Source organism: Balearica regulorum, chromosome 1 (assembly GCF_011004875.1).
Source record: "Balearica regulorum gibbericeps isolate bBalReg1 chromosome 1, bBalReg1.pri, whole genome shotgun sequence".
NCBI lineage: Eukaryota > Metazoa > Chordata > Aves > Gruiformes > Gruidae > Balearica > Balearica regulorum.
The window spans coordinates 61,534,664-61,555,901 of NC_046184.1; the positions used below are offsets into that span (position 1 = coordinate 61,534,664).

Here is a 21,238-nt window from a genome sequence, read left to right on the forward strand (position 1 = left end):
CTTGCCCGGGGCGCCGGGCGGAGGCAAGCCTGCCCGCCCCGCCTGTGGGGAGCCTCAGCGCGCCGCCCTGGGCTGCCGGGGTGCTCGGGTCACCACGGATGTGGTGTGTGCAAGTTAACTTAGGGCACCCAGCTTTGCGTTCAAACCCTCAGAAATCTGTGGCAGGTTTTGTTGTGTTGGTTTTTCTTAACTCGCTAGTGGTAGGCGAGGTATGCTGCCTGATACATCTGAGAGAATGACTTGCTGGTTTAAACAGAGCAACTGGTTGAGATGAGAAACCAGGGTTTCAGTTCTACAGTTAACTGCGGATGATCTGAGTAAACCTGAAGATCTCATTCTGCAGGACAGAAGCTGCTCTCTTTCCTGTGTGAGGGGGGTGTTAAGTGAGAATATAAACACGTGAGGCTGAGGGAAATCCAGAGAAGGTGCTGCTGGGTTGCCTGCCAGGTGAAGCAGATGGTCCCAATGCAAGCTTGTACAGCTGTGTGCATCTTAGACCTGTTCAGGAGGTGCATAGAAATGGAAGGGAGATGAACAAAACACGGGTGGATTTTGATCAACATGAGCTTAATACAGCTTAAAGATAGTTGTACAGAAAAAGTAGTAATAATTGTGGCCATCTACATAAAGCAGATAACTATGAATAACTCTTCATTTATTTTTCCTTCAAGCAGCTCTGGAAAAGATGGATTTCTATACAAAATCAGACACAGAAAACACAGTTTTGGCATGCTAGAGATTACTGACAACCCAGCAGCATATTTTTATTTCTCTCAGCCTCACGTGTTTATTCAACTTAGACCTACATTTTCAGTTCCTGCAAATGGAACAACCATCTTCATTTAAAACACGATTATTAAAACCTTAACTGGGTATTCCTCATAAGTTTTGCACTGCCTTATGCTAAAAATGTGAAGAATAGTTTGGAATTAAATACTATTATTGCTTTCAGTACTCATGAAAGTCTTGTGACAAAACAGGCTTCTAGAAGGGATTGAATATTTGAATAAAAGAAGCGATGTAGACATAAAACTGCAAAAGCTTTCAGGAATGCTTAGGAGGCAGAGTATCAACATGGGCTGGTTACCTTCACCTAAGGTCCCTTTGAATCCAAACCTGTGGATTCAGATCCGCTTACCTGCTCAAAGATTCAGAAATGAGGTAATTGAAGTCAAAACACATGTTCAGAGTTGAATTTTGCAAGCTTCCCTTAGCTTTCGACTGGCAAGAACTCTGCAAACAGGCACTGGGAAAACTGGCTTTCAGTTTGACTTTGGCATATTGTTGTTTGGCTCTTGCACATTAGTTATCTGTTCACATTTACCGTAAATAATGACTAGAAACCTAACCTGCAACTAGACTGTTGAAGTAACTTCTGGAAGGGTTTATTTCCTTCTCTTTCCCCCACCCCCTTAAGATTTTTTTGTCTTTTGGGATTTGTTTGCAATCTGCTAGCTGAAGCTCTGAGGCAAGTTTGCCAGATCTGGGGCTGCATCATCGTTCTGCACATCTGGAAGTGGTTTATGGGCTCTCATTCCTTCAGTGCGGCGTCTGGACGCTGTGCTATTCCTCAGCAGCAGAGAAAGAAAAGAAAACCAGCACAACTCCAAAGTAAACTTTGAAGAGTTTGAAAGAGGAATTGAATCTTAAAACTGTTACGGTGCCCTGTAAGGCCCTTGCGTGGGGGACTTCAAAGGAGGATGATGGTCAAGGAAGCTTTGGCAAGAGTGCTTACAGCTGTGGGTTATCTAGGATCCAAGTAAATAGCTCTACAGCTCTTCAGGAGAGAGGAGTCCCGAATACTGTGCTGCTTTGAAGAGGTAAAAAGACTAATTAAGCAGGAAATATCTGAGCAGTAATGTCACTGTTTCTGAGCTTTCCCTTCTGCAGCCCCTCGTTTTGTTACAGGATTTGGCAACTGAGTTAGGGACTGCCAGGTTCCAGGAACTAATGTCTACAGTCAGAAAAAAATTGAATAAATATTTGTAGGGGAACAAATATTCCTCTCTTTCCTTAAAAATCAGTGGGTAATCAATCTGAGTTTCTGAGGCTTAGGAATGCTGTAGTTCTAGAACTCAAACTTGTATGAGAGTGTGTCTAAGTTTGGATTTTAAAATGTGGTTCAATTTATGTTGATTTAATAATTTCTGAAGATACCATGAAGCTGTGGCTATCCAACTTTCATCTTGCAGTGATCATTAGTATTGTTTGTGACTATCATTACAAATGTTAATTAAAAGATAGTAGTCAGCTCTATGGAAATCAGTGGAAGATTGTGATTAGCTAAAGTGGGGTTAGAAAGTCACTCCAAGAGTGTAGGGGGTTCTGTTGCCTCTCTGCTTACCTAAATGAGTAAACTTTTAAAATAGATAAGAAAACAATACTTGTGTGTAATGCGTGAGAGAAGGGCTTTCTCAGCTGTGTGGTTTTTTTGACCGATAAGCTTGATTTCCTCTCTGTGTAAATTAATGCCACATGAAGAGAGTGGGCTCCTGGAATGTAGATAAGTACTGTGGATGCAAAAGGACTTTCAGAGATACTCCTCTCTCACTACAATTTAGTCATTTGTTGGGACCTAAATAGATGTGAATATAAGTGGTTTGTAAACAAAGCCACATCTTAGCTTTTTAAAAAATGCTTTTGTCATTTAACTTGTTAGTCAAAGTAGAGATTAATTTAGGATGCTGCCTGAACTTGCGTATTAACCAATGGGAGGCAGTCAGATGGAAACAGGAAAAATTGGCTTTTGTCCTATATACAGCTACCATAGCATAAAGGTTAGATCACATAGTTGTATTTTCCCCTCCCCCTGCCCCAACTCCTGGTGCTGTTTTTTTACTGTTGGGGTTTTTTTGTTGTTATTTTTCTCTCTTTTTTAATTATTTTTAAATTTTTATTCTACCACAGATCACAGTTCTCATCCAACAGGACACATGGCTCTTTTAAAGAAAAGTAAGAGAGATTAAAAACATTTGAAATGTGTATTTTTAAAAGAGAACAAAAATGTCAAATGAATTGAACTGTTGTCGCAGTTGCATGCAAATTTATAGTCCTAATTTTGCTAACATGCTTAACTTTAAGTATACAAATAAGCCTTTTCCTGTTAACTAAGTCAGATAAGTACAACCATAAATCCCATTAATTTAAAATTACTCACTGCTTTAGTACATGACACTCTGGGGTCTGGAATTTCCCACTAAGAGTGCAGGTAGCTGCTGGTTTCATGTGGGTTGTGCCTCGAGCACTGAACCTGGCTTTTTTACAGATCTCTGCATGTAATGCTGTTCATACTCGGAATTGAGGTGTGGCCCCAAGACATTCGGGGTTCTCATCAGCTGTCAGGGTCAGTGACTGAAAATGGACCAGTGTGTGCCTTCAGTTATGTACCCAAAATTTCTCTGAAGTCAATGGGCTGTTTCCTCAGCTGGTTTAAATTAGTGCAAGTTCAGTGATGTACGTTTACCAATTTCAATTCATTCGCATGCCCAGTTCTGGTCAGTTGGCCCTTTTGATTAAAACAGCTCAAAACTTTGTTTCCTTTGCTCTTTTGTACTCCTTAAATACTTTTTATGGTGATGCAAAAGTAATAAAGTAGTCCCATACAAAGAACTCCCATCATCAAAGTCACTGCTGATGACAGCAATGTATTCCCTCCCTGTTGAACTCAGTGAGCTGTCCTGGTACCTGCTCATGCCTGGTGTATGTTGAATGATTTAAACTTGTACAGGAGAGTCTGGTAGGAACTGCAAATCAGAATATATAGTAAGGTCTTTGCTGTTGCATGCTTTGTTTTTATTTTACTAATGAAAGTAACCCTGACAAAACATTTATGTATTTTCAAATATTTTGGAACATTTCTACTTTCAGTAGCACGCTAGGTTTGTTTTTCTAGTATTTTTAATTTTGCCTAAATGCATCTTGAAAATCTGAACATTGAAATAGAAAAAAAATTTCCCCTGTGTTTGAAGTTTTATCAGGGAGGTATGAGGGAAGGAAAGGGCTAGGTAAAAATAATTAACTTAGGAAGTCATGTGATGATAAACAGACAACAAACTTGCCAAGAAAAGAAAGTTCCAGACTCCTGGTAAAAGTCAGAAACATGTGAATTTCCAAATATGGATAACCCATATATATTGGGAGCTTAATGATTTAGTGAGCAAATTATCCATGAAAATCAAATAGTTGGAAATTTTTGTAATGGGGGAGAGATACTGTTATGTTTTTAACATAAAATCTTTGCTTGATCAAGTAATAAGAGAAAGGAGAATTTCATAAACACAGCAAATCCAAGTTATGATATGTACTGGTTGCAAATTGGATTTTTTAAAAAAGTACTTGGGAATTAGCTATTACACTGATTGTTGCCAAATTCTCCCTTTTGTTTCAGTTAACCAGATCTTACTGTTACTTCTTGTCTTAACTGTGTGTGCCATTCTGTATAACAAAGTTCACCAAGTGCCATCTGCATTAAAGAACGAAACAGGTAAATGACTTGTACTTCTGGTTCATTTATGTTTTGGTTTATGTTTCTTATCTCTTCATTTGAACGGTGCTTTTTGTCTTGCTGAATCTTGTTTGACTTGCAGTAGATGAGCTACTCACACTGTTGCATACGGTCTGGGATGCGGAATTTTTTACTTGTGAATTACTTGAATAAAATAGTAGGAGATCGATAGTAATGACTAAGAATGATGAGTCACTGATGTAGATGGAAGCTGGAGTGTATCCTGATTTGTGCTGAACAGTATTGGAGTTGTCAAGTGATAATAAACTTTGATCACAGCTTACCCCTTTGGGAATGTTCTTGGCCTACTTATTCATTTCAGATAGATCATCAAATCTTGACATAATTTACAACAGAAGTCTTTACTGGAATTTATATAGTGACAGAAACCCGCTAGGGTTGATATGATTGGACTGGTATTAAATGTTTATACTAATAGCTTATTCACTGTTCCCAAGATAAACAAACTCTGTCTTGGTATAAACCATTTTTTTTCAGTCTATTTTTGTTGGGGCTGTTATGCGTTTAATGGTTATATTTTAACCAGTATAAATATATCCACATAAGTTCTGTAAGTTAATCAGTGCTAGGGATAAAAGTCTCCCTTAGCAGTAATGTGAATTGATTCAGTATTGTTTAGATTTCTTTCCTTTTATCATTAGCAACTTCCTGCTGGTACAAAATTTTGCACTGTTCTTTTCTAGCCTGCTTGCCAAAGAAGTGAAGCTCATGTAATTGCACCATCTTTTTGACTTACCTCTTTCCTTTGATAATTTTGGAACCTGTTGTTCAATTTGCACTAAATATAACTGAGAAGTAGAAGTCTCAAAGGTATTCAAACTTCTTCAGGTTTCATGTGAATAAGCAGCTACATGGAGGACAGGCTGAATTGTGCCCCTGCTGAGTAGAAGATGCCAAGAGCTGTGTTTTATATTCTGTTTGGAGGCATCCAGCAGTCCAGTCAACCTGCATGTAGTTCTGGATTAGCGACAGCTCATGCTGTGTGCCTTGCCAGATGCGGATGTGTATAGGATGTGGTAAGGAAATGGGGTGATTGCGATATGATTTCACTGATTGTGGAACTACATACTCATTCCTACGACCTAGATCTGATAAAAAAAAGATTCTTAATTTTCTATTGTAATGCGTAGTTTTGTTTCTCGTAGTTGATTTGGAGAGTCCTGAGGAAATGGAAGAAGAAATTCCAGTCGTAATCTGCGCTGCTGCGGGCAGAATGGGTGCAGCTATAGCAGCAATCAGTAGCATCTACAGCAACACAGAGGCTAATGTTTTGTTCTACATAGTTGGGCTGAAGACTACCATCCCGCATATTCGGTATATACCAGCCTTATTTTGTTTCATGCTGTAGTTAGGCCCATGTTGTGGTTCTCCTTAGCATGGGCATAGACTTTAGAGGACTTTTATTTAAGTAGTGCTATTGGTAGCAATCCCTAGGATTCTCTAGGTGTAGGAAAAAGGACGGTTTTGCCCTGTGCAAGGCACTGACTGGTGTAAAGGGGTGTGCAGTAGCCAGACCATGCCCATACCTGTGCCTTCTGCCTTTTGTAGATGGGCTGCAGAAGAATCTGCAGTAAGGTAAGTATATACGTGCTTACTTGTCACAATCCCACTTTGTGGCACTGCACTTACCTCTCATCTGGTGCTGTGTCTTAAACTTCAGAGTAGAAAAACTTGCTGTTTAAAGCTAACTTCAGCTAAGAAGGTGTATTAAAGGTTATAAATAGAGGCCCAAAGAAGCTTGTAATGAAAACATGTTTGGTGGTTAACATTTTCAAACATTGTCTAAAAGAGGAGGAAGGTATGAATCAAAATTAAAGCAGATTTCTTAGCACTTCTCGCCTTTGGCTGCTGCACTTCTGTAGCCTGTGTACCCACAATTTGTGTCAAAGTGAAAGATGTAATGAGTGGGATTCCACAGGGAGTTTTTCACACCCAGTTAATCAGTAACCTAGGTAATAGAGTGGATAATGTTCCTTATGAATCTGCAGTTGGCATGAAGCTGGAAAAGAGACAGCAGATACATTGAGGACAAGAGCTGAAAACAAAGTAATCCTGATGAATTGGAAAAATGAACTGTAAAATGGGATGACATTCAGTAGAGGTAATGACAAGATGATACAGGTGGGAATAGCTGATTGTATGGGCTTAGGGTGAAGCAGGAGTCTGGTAGCACTCATTTTGAAACTAAAGAATTATGACATAACTGACCACACTAACTGGAAAAAAAAAAAGAAGAAAAAAAGACATGCATCATAGTGGGTATACATATTGACATATATGACCACAGGAGATGTGAGGAAACTCTGTTCTTGCAGACATTATTAAAGCATCAGAAAAAGTGTGGTGTTTAGTTTTAGGTGCCTTCAGCAAGAATTTAGAAGAGAGGTCAGAGGAGAAAATAAGCAATAGTGCCAAGAAATCTGACAAAGTAGTGAAAAGAATTTGTTTATTCTAAAGAAAATATAATTAGGAGATGATGTGGCAGTTATCTTGAAGGACGTAAAACCGTAAAAGGGAGAAAACTAACCTCTACTTTAAAAGCACAGTAGATAGGATAAGAAAAAATGGTCTTAAACTATAGCAAGAAAGCCTAGAAAAATAGCATTTAATGGTAGCGATGGTGAAAGATGGGTTGTTTGGGCAACATGTGGAGTCTCTGTTTTTGGAGGTGGTGTGTGGTGTTTGCTTTGTTGGGTTTTTTGGGTGGGTTGTTTTTTTTGTTTTGTTTGTTGGGATGTTTTTTAAGAACAGGTTAAACAAATGTCCATGTGTAATAGCTGTATACATCAGTGATTCTGTCTTGGGATAGAATAGATGGAGTGGGCTTTCCAGGTCTCTTATTCTCCTATAAGTCTGTGAATTTAATATTGGAAGTACTTGCCACACACTTAGTATTTCTTTTATCACTTTTTTTTATCATAGAAAATGGATTGAAAATTCTAAACTCAAAGAAATAAAATTTAAGGTTGTGGAATTCAACCCTATGGTATTAAAAGGAAAAATCAGACAAGATGCATCGCGTCCTGAGCTACTGCAGCCTGTGAGTAAATGAACATCGCACAACAAATTTTCAGGGTTTTTAATGCTTATTATGGGCTTTAAAATGTCCTAGATCTCTGTTCCATTGCACAGGATGGATGTAAGCCAGAGAAGCCACATCAGGTCCAAACACCATGCACTCGCTCGAGAAGTACAAGTGCACTATAACAAGCTCCTTGCAATTTGTCTGTCTTGCTGGGACCTCATTTGGTGGCATAAACTTGGTACTTTGTTTTGTATCTTTAAGAGTATATTCCCAGTTTATTTAGAGGGAAGATCTAATAGATCTTTGTGCCTCCATGAAACTGAGTTGTCTGCATTCTGCTCATGTCCAGGGTTAATTCAGAGGCTAACAACTAATCTAAATATTATTTGCTGTCAGAAAAGGCAAATGAGATGTTAGAAATTATTAGGAAAGGAGTAAGGATCAAAGTAGAGAACATTATTATGCTACAATACAAATTCATAGTTTTCCCTCATCCTACATACTATTTGTAATCTTTGTCCTCTTACCTGAAAAAGAGGTAGCACCACCGGAAAATGTTCAGGTCTGCTCAGCATGTTTATTCTTCCTGCCCTTCTCTGATCCTTTGACATTTCTAATGTATGGAAAAGATTTCATGCAAGGAATCAGTGGGTTAAAACTGCTCAGCCTGGAAATACGACTTGTAGCGTGAACACAGTAGAGCTCTACAGAACTGAGGGGCATGGAGGACTGGATGGGGGATGGTTGCTCACTGTCTCTTCCAATGGAAGAACTAATGGCCATTAGATTAGATTAGTAGGAGTCACAGTCAGAACAAACAAGAAATGTTGCATGTTTTTCATGCATTTAGTACTAAACCTCCAAAATTCCTTGCTGAAAGGTCTTATGAATGTAAAAATGTACAGGGATTCAGTGAGGACTGAAGTTTATATTTAGACAGACCACATCTGGTTCAGGAAATCCCTTGAGTTGAAAATAGCTGAAAGTTAGGAGAATACTTGGAGCAACTTTTCTGTATACTTGCTCTATTCTTATTTTTCACCAAACATCTGCTTAGGACCACTCTGAAGGCAGGTGCTGGGTAAAATGGTTTGAATCAGTATGGTGGTTCTTATGTTCTCAGTTGTCTTTCCCTCTGCTGTGTTCTTTGTTGCTGTTGTAGAAGTTGTTATCCGATGTCTGTGCCACTAGTCAAATCATTCCTGTAGAGTGGAATGATGACATTATTAAATTTGAAGTGTTTTGTATGATACATGCTGTAAAAATGCATTAGGAAGAACATTGCCAGCTGGTCCAGGAAGCTGATCCTTCCTCTTTACTCAGCTGCATCTGGAGTATTGTGTTCAGTTCTGAGCTCCCCAGTACAAGACAGACATGGACTTGCTGGGGCGAGTCCTACATAGGGCTGCAAAGATGATTAAGGGACTGGAGCGTCTTTTATATGAGGAGAGGCTGAGAGAGCTGAGGCTGTTCAGCTTGGAGAAGAGAAGGCTCAGGAGGATCTTACCAATGTGTATAAATACCTGAGCGGAGGGACAAGAGGCAAGGGGCACAAATTAAAATACATGAAATTACCTCTTGGCACAAGAAAGAACTTTTTTTTTTTTTTTTTTTTTTTTTTAGTGGGGAGGGTGGTCAAACACTGGAGCAGTTGCCCAGAGAGGCTGTTGAGTCTCCATCTGTGGAGATATTCAAAACCCAGCTTGGCATGGTCCTCGGCAGCCTATTTGGGTGGACCCTGCTTGAGAAGAGGGGTTGGACAAGATGATCTCAAAAGGTCCCTTCCTATCTAAATGATTCTGTGAAGAAGCAACTGTTTTGCTTGGTTAGGGCCATAATAAATAAAATAGGGATTAATACTACTACTACTACTACTACTGGATTCAAGATACTAGTAAAGCTGGGGTGGAGGAAGCAAACGATTGCTGGCTAGCATTCAGTGAAGAGAGAAATTAAAACTGGTTGTTAATAGTGACAGAAGCATGACACTACTACATTTAACAGCTTTACCATTTAGTCTTTACCTTTTTTCTGTTTAATAGCTGAACTTCGTTCGATTTTATCTTCCTTTGCTTATCCAGAAACACGAGAAAGTAATATATTTGGATGATGATATCATTGTTCAAGGTAAGCTGTGATCTAAAAAGCAGTTTCTAGCAGAATTAAAATCAAAGTTATTGCAGCTTTTACAGTGGTTTGGAAATATGTTTGGAGATATAATGGAAATTAAGGCAGCTACTAGGAGTGTTGCACTCCGGGAAACTACAGATAATCCGTTTGTTTACTTAAAGGAAAGTCTGAAGAAGAACTTTTCTCCGTATATCTTTTGAATAGTTGATTTTGATCAAAATTGTGTGTATGGGTTTCATTTTAATTGAATCTGGTCAATTGCTGAAAGATATAGATTTCATTTAGGTGCTGCAATATTTACTGTTAAGTATGTGACATGCATTTCTTTCTAGTATTTGAATTCCCACAAATGTTACCAGTTCCTTATCCAGAACTGCTGTTCTTGAGAGCAGAAAGAATTTTCTCAAAGGGTTAAAATTCCAAACACTCAAAATATGATTTTAAGCATCTTCAGCTCAGAATCCATAGCAATTTTCAGAATCAAAGATTTCAGAGTTCTTAGACAAATGAAAGCAGTTAGAAGACATTCAAATCGTGAAAAATCTTTTTTTTTTTCTTCCCCGTAAGAAGAAATCTAAGTAGAGGAACAATTATTTTTAAAAAGATTAATTCATGTTTTTTTCTCTTCCGTTTCCCAGTATATTTTTTTTTCTCTGTAGAGTAGTTGTCCTCCCTTGATTTATCATATTGTTATATTATAATATTTTTTATTCAGAGAGTTGTGGTTGGTGGGCAGCTAAGCACCACACAGCCAGCCACTCACTTCCCCACATCCCCACCCCCAGTGGGATGGGGGGAGAGGAAAGGAATAGTAAAAGCAAGAAAACTTGAGGGTCAAAATAAAACAAACAATTGTGAAGCATAAGTGGAAGAAGAGAGAGGAAAACAAAACAAGTGATGTAAAGGAATATCTCTTTGGTCAGTTCAGGTCATCTGCCTGGTTGTGTCCCTTCCCAGTCTATTGCGCACCCCCTGATCTATTCACTGTGGGGGGGCAGAGTGAGAAACAGGGGTGGCCTTGATGCTGTGCAAACGCTGTTCAGCAAAAGCTAGAACGTTACTATCAGTACCGTTTTGGTCACAAATTTAAACCATAGCACCATATGAGCTGCTATGAAGAAAATTAACTCTATCCTAGCCAGGCCCAGTACACAGGAACAACAAAACCGTTTTACCTATCCTTGTTAAATACTAAAGGGATGTTCCGATTAAAATTTCCTTTGGAAAAGACTGAGTATGACTATAATAAACTTTTTGGCCTAAATTAACATTTGCTATAATAACGTTAAGATCAGTGAATTTACACATGATAAAAGTATAATTTTATTCTCCAGTGCTGTTCTGCACCTTTCCATGGTTTTGTGTCTTTAGTAGCAGATTTCAGAACATCTGCACTTAAAGGGGCCGCTATTAGCTGCTTTATAAAATATGATTAATCTGCTCTGCCTGTATCATTTTAATTTGCAATAGACTTCATCTCACAGTCTCTTCAACATGCATTTCCAGTGGTTATCTCAGCTTTCTGGTTTTATTCTGTCATCACTGGGCAACAGCAATCTTTAACTCTTTGAAAGGTTCTTAAAGTCTTCATTTACACTCCAGTTTCACGAGCACTTGAAGTGGAGCCCACCACTTCCCCTGCATCCCTCCTTGCACCTGTGCAGGCGTTCACCAGAAAGGTGATTGCTTTCAGCCTGAATTAGTTCCCTGGTAGGAGTCAACGTGGTGTGGCTAGGAGAAGAGAGGAGGTAGGCCTTGTTCTTTCATTAGGGGTGTCAGCTTATGTCAGCTGATGGTGTTTCTGGAGCCACGGGATGAAGGTGCAGTTTCATGTGATGGCTCATGGCAGGCTGCTGCTGAGAGAAGTGGCCTCTCCTGTCCCCAGGCAGCTCACGTTACTTGTGTCACAACTACAGTTGTGCAGCTGCGGAGTGAGCCGATTCAGCTGGTTGACCTGGCAGAAAACTAGCAGTACAAAAAAAATCCAAACTTTTTTTTTTCATTTTTTTTTCTTTGCTTCAGCCAGCCTAACTTGCAAACCCTTGGGCCATGCAATCATAGGGCCCAGAAGAGGGGAATAAAGATGGACACGTGGGAACGAGGCAGATGGAGGGCGGGAGCACGTTCTGGCAGCCGCTCCCCATGTCTTCGCTGTAATGCGAGACTGTGCTCTCTGTCAGGTGTCTCTGGAGCGGGAGTGATTGAGACTTCTGACAGGATAAGGAGTGAATGGGGTTTTCAGGGTTTAACTTTGGGATCATTTATTACTTTCTGCAAAACAGTAAGAATGAAACATACTGAACTTTGGCTGTCAGCCCAGAATTGTCTGGTTTGATTTTTTTTTTCCTTTTTTCTGCTTTTCTCTTTAATCTATTTAGAATCAGGAGAAAATACTTAGTAAGGCACGTTGATCTCAAACAATCAAGCGTCCCATTAATTCAAATTCTATTTCTTGGTGGGACATGAATCCTAAACCAAGTTTTCCAATCAGCTGATGAGTTCAGAAAAATAAATCATCTCTACTTATTTCAGAACTAGTAGTTCCGCTGTTTGCAGTATGGGGAATGTTTTTGGTTACTAGTCTTCTAATGGGCTCACCTCAGGCTACTGGGCCATATGTGGCCTTCCAAGATAATTCATCTTCCCTGTGACTGACCCATGCCAAGCAGCAAAGCTGGTAGCTGCAGGGGGTTGGATGCAGACTCCCTTAATTGCTGTGGCAGCACTGTGCTTCCCCCTGCCCTGAAACTGTTCTGGCACATCATGGGTACCTGCTAGTCAGCTGATGAGCGAGATGCCTTGCGTTATCTTATTTCCCTCCACCAGGAAGCAGTTGGGTGGTCTGTGAAGCCAGCAGGGATGGTCAAGTGTGACAGGCACGTTTCAACTGGCCAGTGCTGGCAATCCAGGTATCTTACGAGGAGGTATAAACGCAGTAACACCAGGAAAAACTTGATCTGTGCAAGAGATTGAAGCGGTGCTTTTGCGGGACTTGAAGAGGCTCAGAAAACTTGCCTGTGTGGTCCCTCTCCCAAGGCAAGCTCTGTGAGTGCAGAACTTTGTAACCAGGCTTCTTAACAGTGTAATTGGCCTCTGCTGTAGCTGATTTTGGACATTCAGACCAGAATGTGGATGTATTGAATACTGATGGTAACAACTAAATACAGACCTTAGACACCCAGGTGCAGGACTCAAATTTGAAAATTGCCCATGTTACAAAATTCAGCTTTCATTAATATCTGAGCCAGCCCCTAAAACTGGTATGTTCTTAAGTAACATATATGAGAACGGAAGTTATCCTATGAACTCTGTAGCTGTCAAGTAGCTTTCTTCTTATGCTTTTGACTTTTCTGTAATCAGGTGACATCCAGGAACTCTATGATACTAAGTTAGCGCCTGGACATGCTGCAGCTTTTTCAGATGATTGTGACCTGCCTTCTACACATGAAATGGTTAGAAGTGTAGGGATGCAGGTAAGATGCCATTTTGGAATTCTAATAATGAACTTATTTACCTACAAATGTAAGATGATTTTATACATTTTCCCCAAAGTTATATTTTTATTTTTATTTTTTTGATAGTTTTGTGATAGTTTTACAGATAATCAAGAACTACTTTTTGGAGTAATTCTGTAACGCTATGCAGAGTTTTCTCCTGTAATAATTTAAATCTCATTTGTTCTTTGTATTCTACTAAATTATGTTTGGCATTTTGCCATTAGTAGATCATGAGCAGTTGTGGAACGTCTAATGAAGACAGAATATGTGATATTTGTATGAGTCAAATTGGGAATGGAACTAAGGAAAACAAGTTTAAAGGCTAATTCCTAAGCTGAGTTCCCCAGATTTGTCAGTGAATCCCTCTAGCATCAGAGCAGTACAAGCAGGATGCTACATCATTGAGAGTAAGCTACAGAAAGACAAACACGTGGTGAGGGAAGAGCCTTATCAAACTCCTATGGAATGATACTGTGGAAAAGGTAATTTAGTAGCTGGAAGTATCCTGCCTTTCAGCCTTGTGTCATACGGAAGTCAAGACGGGTAACCATCATCTACAAACTCGGCTTTGGGAGCACGTATCTGGTCTCCGTGTGAGTGGTAGAGAGACGCATTTACACTTATCTTTATAGAGATTCACAGGAGATGAACATGCTTTTTATTTCTTAGAACACGTACATGGGATTCCTGGACTACAGAAAGCAAGCAATTAGAGATCTTGGCATCAGCCCCAGCACCTGTTCCTTTAATCCTGGAGTAATTGTGGCTAACATGACTGAATGGAAACATCAACGGATTACAAAGCAGTTGGAAAAGTGGATGCAAAGAAATGTAGAGTATGTGTAGAAATCTAGCTTTGGCCTTTACTTTTAATACTCACTTTACAGTTTTATTTTTCCGTTTAAGAGCTCCTAAAAGTTTTTTAACTCCAAGCAGTCTTTCTTTGAGATCTCATCAAGCAAAGTAACTCGTGTTCCAGAATTTCTGTCTGCTTAAATCTGACCAGTTGTGTACCAGGAAATGGCCACCTGGAATTTTAGTCTTGTGTTTAATCACAAACTATGTTTAATCTTGAGGAACGCTGGGAACACGTGGTCCTTGTTTTGGGTGACCAACCTCACTTGGGATCAAGCCACTTAGGTTTCTTCCTTGCCTGAGGCTGGCTTCAAGGAGGAATCTTCCCTTGTGTGTGTGGGGTCTCTCCTAACGCAATGATGTCAGCCAAACTGTAACTGGACACCATATTTCTTAAATACCAATAGAAAACACTTATTTTTCTATAGATGAAAGAAATTTGACATGAAAGAGATCTTTTTGGCATTGACCATGAATAGGTCATGACACAGTGAAACAATCACTGTTCATTTCTTTATGTTGGTTCACTGTTAACCCGTATTTGCAAACTTTACAATTATTTTCTGTCTCTGCAAAGGGTTAAATTTAAATTTAGTAAGGCTGAACTGAAACTGAACAGCTTGTGCTATTGGACTATGTCCATTACTTGTTAGTTTCAGAAATGGACCAAGGAGGAGGGACACAAATGCCAAGCATGTGAACAAATGAAAAGCCAAATGGCGCTTTTTCTTACTCCGCTTATGTAACGTATCCCGACAAGCTCTTGCTGGGCTTTTTAAGCGTTTGAAAAAACTCCATGAATATTACTGCAAATTTTATCTATAAAGTTGATTTTATACCTTATAACACATTCGTGTTCCTTTTAGCTGCATTTTTGAAATGACAGTGAAATAAATTGCTTAGCAGTTGAAACCCACTTTTGAGGGGAGCTTATAATTTTTTGTTGTTCCGTAGCCTCCAAGCAACCCTCGGTACTTCCCGGGTTTCCTGCCCGTTGGGCTAGGCGGGTGGCACAGTGTCCCAGGGGTGCCAGCTGGCCGGCCAGGCCTCAAGCACACTGCAGCCAGAGATCTGGCTGTTACCTCCTAATGGCTCTCCTTACAGTCACTTGACTTTACCTGGCCCTGGATTCATCATGGAATTTTTAGGGAATCCTTTAGATGTTAGTTTATACTGACTGGACTTCGGCAAAATATGATTTGAAGTTAATTCATGGGTCTAAAAGCTGGGGGATGAGGGAAAAGGGAAGAGAGAGGGAATGAAACACATGGAAACATGTACATTTTCTTAAGAAACCAGGCTAACATGTTTGATTCCTTTACGTAAACAGCTTTTTTCCTACTGTAAGCTTTGTCAGCCTGGTAGACTATAGGAGGTACGTAGAAGTAATTGGCATCATGTTGGGTCTGACTCCCATTTTCCTTGGTAGCAACAACTTACTCTACAGGAATTGGAGTTGCAAATACAAGTAATTAACAGCATTAGGAAAGAGTATGCTGAAAATTAGTCTGTTCAAAATTATTTTTAATTTTGCCAGAATACTTGTTTTTTAATTTTCTGCCTTTTGTACTAAAGATTCTTTGATTGAGGTTTTGAACCTTTTGGGTTTTTTCCCTTTTGCAGGGAAAACCTCTACAGCAGCACCCTTGGGGGAGGCGTGGCAACCTCTCCAATGCTGATTGTATTTCACGGAAAGTATTCCACTATTAATCCCATGTGGCACATAAGGCATCTTGGTAAGTTTAACTTCCCACTGTTTGCAGTTGGAACTAAATCAAGCGAGCGGTTCGTAAGATTCCAACATAGTACCTTACGTTACTTTACCTCAATGCATTACCTAATACCTCCGATCCAGAGCATGTAATCCCTGCTTCCCCCAGTGCTCATTACTCCCGCTTTCTGCGGGGTAGGGCAGAGTGGGGAGGTTCCTCAGGGCTGTCATTATGCAAATATCTGAACAGCTCAAGCAAACAAAATAGTTGCACCACTGCAAAAACCCGAAACACTAATAGTCATTGAATTGGATTAAAAAAAAAAAGGGAAAAAAACCCCCAACTACCAAGGACAAGGTTACATGGTTGAAGACCAGCTAACCTGTACTGTCATAAACTATGGAAAGAATGTATGAAAGATATGAATATAGTGAGACTGGGGGGAAAAAAAAAAATCAGACATACTTTTGGTAGGCACAGTGGAAGAAGACGGGATGCCTGGCCACGTTTGTGTAGTTGGCAGTCTGGAGGATGTAGTTACCTTTCGTCTAGGAATGGTGAATCATCCAGGGAAAAAGATAATGGTTGACCTGGTATAGTAAAATGACTAGTAGAAGGATTTTTTTTTTTTTTAAACCCCAGCTATGCCAAAATGTTAAAAGTGTTAAGAGAGGGGAAACTAGCTGAGATTTTTTGCTGATGTAGAATTAGAGGCATGAAGCTGAAAAAAGCTACTTTAACTAACTAGTTGTCTATTAACAGGTGAAGCCATAGTAATTTGACTTCTTAAAAAAAAAAAAACCTGCATTTACCTCACTCTATAGTGTCTTCCATTATGGTTTGTTTTCTTTTTTTTTTAAATCTTCCCATGCAGGTTGGAGTCCCGATACCCGTTACTCAGAGCATTTTCTTCAAGAAGCTAAATTACTTCATTGGAATGGGAGATATAAACCTTGGGACTATCCCAGCGTTCACACCGATCTCTGGGAAAACTGGTTTATTCCTGACCCTTCAGGGAAGTTCAAATTAACTCGTCCCGATAGCTGATACTGAAAACACTTAAATGCATCGATACGCTGTTTTGCAGTATGTAATAGTTTGAGATGCAACATGTTGTACAATTAACAGATTTTAGAAAATGAAGTCTTTGTTAAATATATGAATAAATGACAATCAGTTTTGTGTGCTTATAGGTGGAGAGGGAGGCTGGAGTGACAGTGACACAGTTCAGGTTATCTCAACTTACACGTGAGATGAGGAAACAGGTTTACTTGACAATGAAGTATTTTCATTAAATATTTGTAGAAGTGAAATTCAGTACCAGACAGTGTGGTTTAATGGAAAGTCTTTATAAATAAGACTCCAATGCCTGCTGGTGGAAAAATCCACACAGGAAATACTTGCAGTATTACATACAAGGTGTCTCTAGTTGTCTAGCCCACAGTGAACAGCCTGAAATGAAGGCTTACGTAGCATTTTCATGAGTCGAGTACTGTTGCACAGTGACTGTTCTGTGGTGGTTCTGTGCAGTACACGTCCTGTAGCGGATTTAGGCCCCTGCGAGCAAGCTGCAAAAGTACATTCGCAGACACTGCAATACAATTCCTGATTTTATTGTGAAATATTGATAGATTTAAGACAGATTAAGAGCTTCTGCATTACTGTAATGAAAAGAGCACCAGTTCTGAGGGAGTACACACAGAATTGCAATATTTAGTGAAACAGTCATTGTACACTTCACTGTATTTTATACCTAGGTAACCTAGTAGGTGACTCCGTTAAAGAGGAGACCTTTCCCTTCCAATCAAACAGGATAGCCTTCCAGTAGTTATATCCTACTGTGCTACATACTCAGCCGTGCTAACTACATGCTTCTAATTCTGTTGAAAAATAAAATTGAATTGTAACAAATCCCTGATGCAAGATGCTTTGAGCACCTGCAGGAAAACGTCCATGTAAACAGCAATACATGATACAGTACACTTTAAATAACAGACAAGACAAATCCTGTACCTTTTTGACAATATACTGAACAGCTTTATGCTGAAGCTAATAAACACAGTCAGAATCATAATGCACACTTTCTTGATTTAAGACGCTCAGAATTAAGCCACGTAATTTGGGAAGAAAACTGTAAACATCATGTCCGCCTCACAACAGGTTGACAGTGTGTGATCTCAGTGAGAGCTGTTACAGCAGGATTAGAATCTACACCAACCAAGTTACACTCAATGCATGACAACTGTCACTGGCTGTGAGGAAAGGATAAAACACACTGGTACAGGAATCTGACCAGCGTGGACAGTGGAGATAGATACCGTTTGTATCTTATTTTTCAAGTATGTGAAGCACCTACTGTCATAAGATCATCAAAACTTTAATGTTTTGATCAGCTTATTGCTTTTACTTCATCTCTTCCTCACATGATAAAAGAGGGAAAGATGACGAGGTTAGGCACAAGCATGGACTCTCACTTCTTTCTCAGTCATTAATATTGGCCAAAAAACACGTATCGTTTAAGCAAGTTCCTCAGAAGAGAGCTGTAGTTTCTACAGCTGACTTATGTGTGGAACAGCTGCCCTTAACTTACTTAGTATTTCTTACTTCAAGAGGAGTAAGGAGGAGAACACCCTCTAAGGTCTTAAAAGATTGAAGAGAACTGAATGTTACAAACTGCTAAATCGCAACCCTTTCACCCTGTGCTAATTGTACCTGATGTGACAACATAGCTGGACGTGATTTTTACAGGGAATGTGGTCTTTCAATTCCCTGTGATGCAATCTGTTCAAAGGGACGGTCTCCTGCTAAAGGTTAGGTGGAGAGACTATTCGCATAGAAATGACTGAGAGTTTAAATGCCACAGAATTCAACAACCACCGTTGGGTTTTTTGTTTTGGGTATGTTGGTTTTGTTTCTTTTTTTAAGGAATTCCAGTTCCTTACATTGGAATTTAAAGAGGAAAGAGAAGGAACGGTAGGGACACCTTACCCTACGACAGCTCAGGTAGTGTATTTAGGCCCTGTCCTATGTGACACAAATTTTGCTCCCCAGTGTTGTGACTTGAGATGATGTCTCCACTCCCGTAATCTGGATTATGGTCCAATCGCTAACCAGACAGAGCCCTCTCTTCCCACCCAGAAAATACTCAGTACTCACAGCTGCAGAACACAACTTTCTGCACTTCTTAAGAAGGTAAAAGGCAGGCTTAAAAAGCACAATTTGCTTAATTGTGCATGATTAAAAACACCACTTTGTGTAAGATAAGGGTACACTTCCCATTTTCCCCTCTGGATATAAAAGGATGACAAGATAGCCAAATATTGAAGCACCAGGAAAAGTATCCTGCTGCTGTTACTACTACATGACCATTTATGCAATAAAATTAACGCCCCAAAGAAATCTTCACAAATGAGAAAGAAATTTGTCAAAAACTGCAAGAAATGGTATACATTAAATATAAAACTCATATACAAAAAAGGGTTAACTTTTTTAAAAAAAGTTTGGACAGTTCCTTAAAATTACCTAGTTCATTGATTTGAGCCTACCACACACTTACTTTAGACTAAAATAACTAGGGGAGATAAAATACTATTAAAACGCTTCAGTTGGAGAACCGAGGTACCAATCTTGATCACTGCATTAAAACTGCAGCATGTATGCATAGCTGAGAAGAAACAGCTCTCACGCACTGCTTCCCTCTTCTTCCCGTGTCACACCAGCACTGAACTCTGGGATCTGGTCTGCAAAGGACTGCGTCATCCATTGTCCATTAGGAACTTCACCGAAGGACGGCCCCTCACCGTACTGCGGATTGCTCGCTGCTAAAACAAACAAAAATAATAAAATGCAGTTTTTAAAATGTAGTTGATACCACTAAAACTAAACCATTAAAATACAGATGATGCTACTAGCAAAAAAACGCCCTAAAATCACAAAACAATCCCAAGCTCCCAAAGCAACCCCTAAAAAACCATAAAGATATTTGCAGTTTCCATCTTGCCTCTCTTTTTTTCAACCACCTACTGAGGCTGCAGTTCAAACTTATTTCTTCTGAGCATCTACTTTTGTAGATCCAGATCATTTCCTCAAATTAGAATTTCTTCAAATTTTCTTTGAAGGGTGACTGTGTATATATAAAGAGTCTAAATGTTTAAAATAACACCTCACTTCACAGTGTTTCCTATGAACAAATTTTTTTCAAAAGTAGGGTAGATAGATAGATAGAATGCAAATTTCAATTGAGAACGTAAGTGAGATTAGGACTGAAAATTGAAGACTTCAGAGAAAGAAGGTTACTCCAAAGTTACCACTTCTGCCATTGTTTCTCATAATTTTTTTAATTAGTTGGTGGTATTTTGGAAAGTAAAATGCCCAGCTTCTTAATTACAGCTAGATTATTAGACTCATCCTTTCAGCACTGCTCCCTCATCTGACCCACCAGCAACAGAACAACCCCAACTGCGCTGTCATTTTATCTGTCCTGCCATTCTCTGGCTCTGCTTTCCTTTGGGGTGAAAACAAAGAAGTAGCAGCCCCCTCTTTTGCTCTGGAAAGCACGACGTAGTTAGACAAGTCATCGCAGCTCAAGAGGTTTGCTGTGGAAGTCACTAGTTGTGTCTGTCTGTCAGATCTTGGGAGTCAGTCAGTTTGGGAAAACAGTCGGAAGTTGCAGACAGTTTATTTTAAATAAAGGACTTGTTTCCCTCTCACAGAAACTATACAGGCCTTCAATTATGTAAGAGTTTAACTGCTGCTATACTTCAAAAACATTGTATGAATTGTGGAAGCCACTGAAAGGGTAGAAAATTAAGTATTTGTTCATAAGTACTGGTTTACAGACCGAATACCCCAAGCACCGCACTTTACCAGTTCCATTTGAAGAGAAATTGCACTGGTCACTTTCATATGGTGCACGATCACAGTAAGCTCCTCCATATGCTGCTTCATAACCTGGATCATATTTCTCCTCTTTGACAGCCATCTTTTTAGCATCCTCTGCCGAAAGAGAAGACTTCAAGTATTAATATTCAGAACACCACCGATCAAAGAGCATTTTTATCAGAGAAAAAACAGCCACGCATTTTACAAGATAATGCCTGCTCCCCTTAGGTAAATAAAGCTGTACTAAGAGAGCGGAACGTGTAATTCTATGCCACGTGATTTAGAGAAGATGGCACATCTCTTCCCTCCCCTTAAATTCTTTATTTCTTCTTGCCTGGGAAACTGCTAGTTGTGTTGTACTTTACATTTTAATAAAGGACTAACAAAATAACTACTATACCTTGTGCAAGTTGCAAGTCAAATGTGTACTGCACCTCCTGCACCTCTGTGTTTGGTGCAATGCCTTTCAGTTGATCCCTTAAGTCTTTAAGCTTTATGTAATAATGAACTTTATCTTGCGCACGAGGAAACTGAGCACATCTTGCGCTGGATGATGGCATAACGTAGCAGAGCTTAAGACAGAGAGCAAGAAAAAGAGCATTACTGGTCCCTG

The 21,238-nt window shown here is 39.6% G+C and overlaps 2 protein-coding genes across 10 annotated transcripts in view; one reads left to right on the forward strand and one right to left on the reverse strand.

The window, feature by feature from the left end:
• GLT8D2 (glycosyltransferase 8 domain containing 2) lies at positions 1-17,875 on the forward strand. 4 transcript variants are annotated; one of them, XM_075754419.1, is made up of 11 exons: positions 1-1,820; positions 2,908-2,952; positions 3,266-3,343; positions 4,388-4,483; positions 5,671-5,839; positions 7,448-7,565; positions 9,593-9,677; positions 13,041-13,153; positions 13,847-14,013; positions 15,656-15,768; positions 16,619-17,875. In XM_075754419.1, the coding sequence occupies exons 5-11, from the start codon at positions 5,694-5,696 to the stop codon at positions 16,789-16,791; spliced, it is 915 nt and encodes a 304-aa protein (XP_075610534.1). In that variant the 5' UTR covers positions 1-1,820; positions 2,908-2,952; positions 3,266-3,343; positions 4,388-4,483; positions 5,671-5,693; the 3' UTR covers positions 16,792-17,875. The 4 variants fall into 4 exon arrangements, with proteins under 4 accessions (XP_075610534.1, XP_010307606.1, XP_075610529.1 ...); XM_010309304.2 differs by lacking the exon at positions 3,266-3,343; XM_075754414.1 differs by lacking the exon at positions 3,266-3,343 and having other exon boundaries at positions 9,632-9,677.
• Positions 17,337-21,238, reverse strand: part of TDG (thymine DNA glycosylase) — a 13,070-nt gene continuing 9,168 nt past the window's right edge. For 5 of the 6 annotated variants that reach the window (XM_075754382.1, XM_075754393.1, XM_075754343.1 and 2 more), the window contains exons 8-10: positions 21,026-21,197; positions 20,611-20,739; positions 17,337-19,565 (exon numbers count right to left, since the gene is read on the reverse strand). In XM_075754382.1, the coding sequence (XP_075610497.1) occupies positions 19,426-19,565; positions 20,611-20,739; positions 21,026-21,197 (441 nt within the window). In that variant the 3' untranslated portion in view covers positions 17,337-19,425. The remainder of the gene's footprint in view (positions 19,566-20,610; positions 20,740-21,025; positions 21,198-21,238) is intronic. The other variant, XM_075754354.1, reaches the window with a different exon arrangement.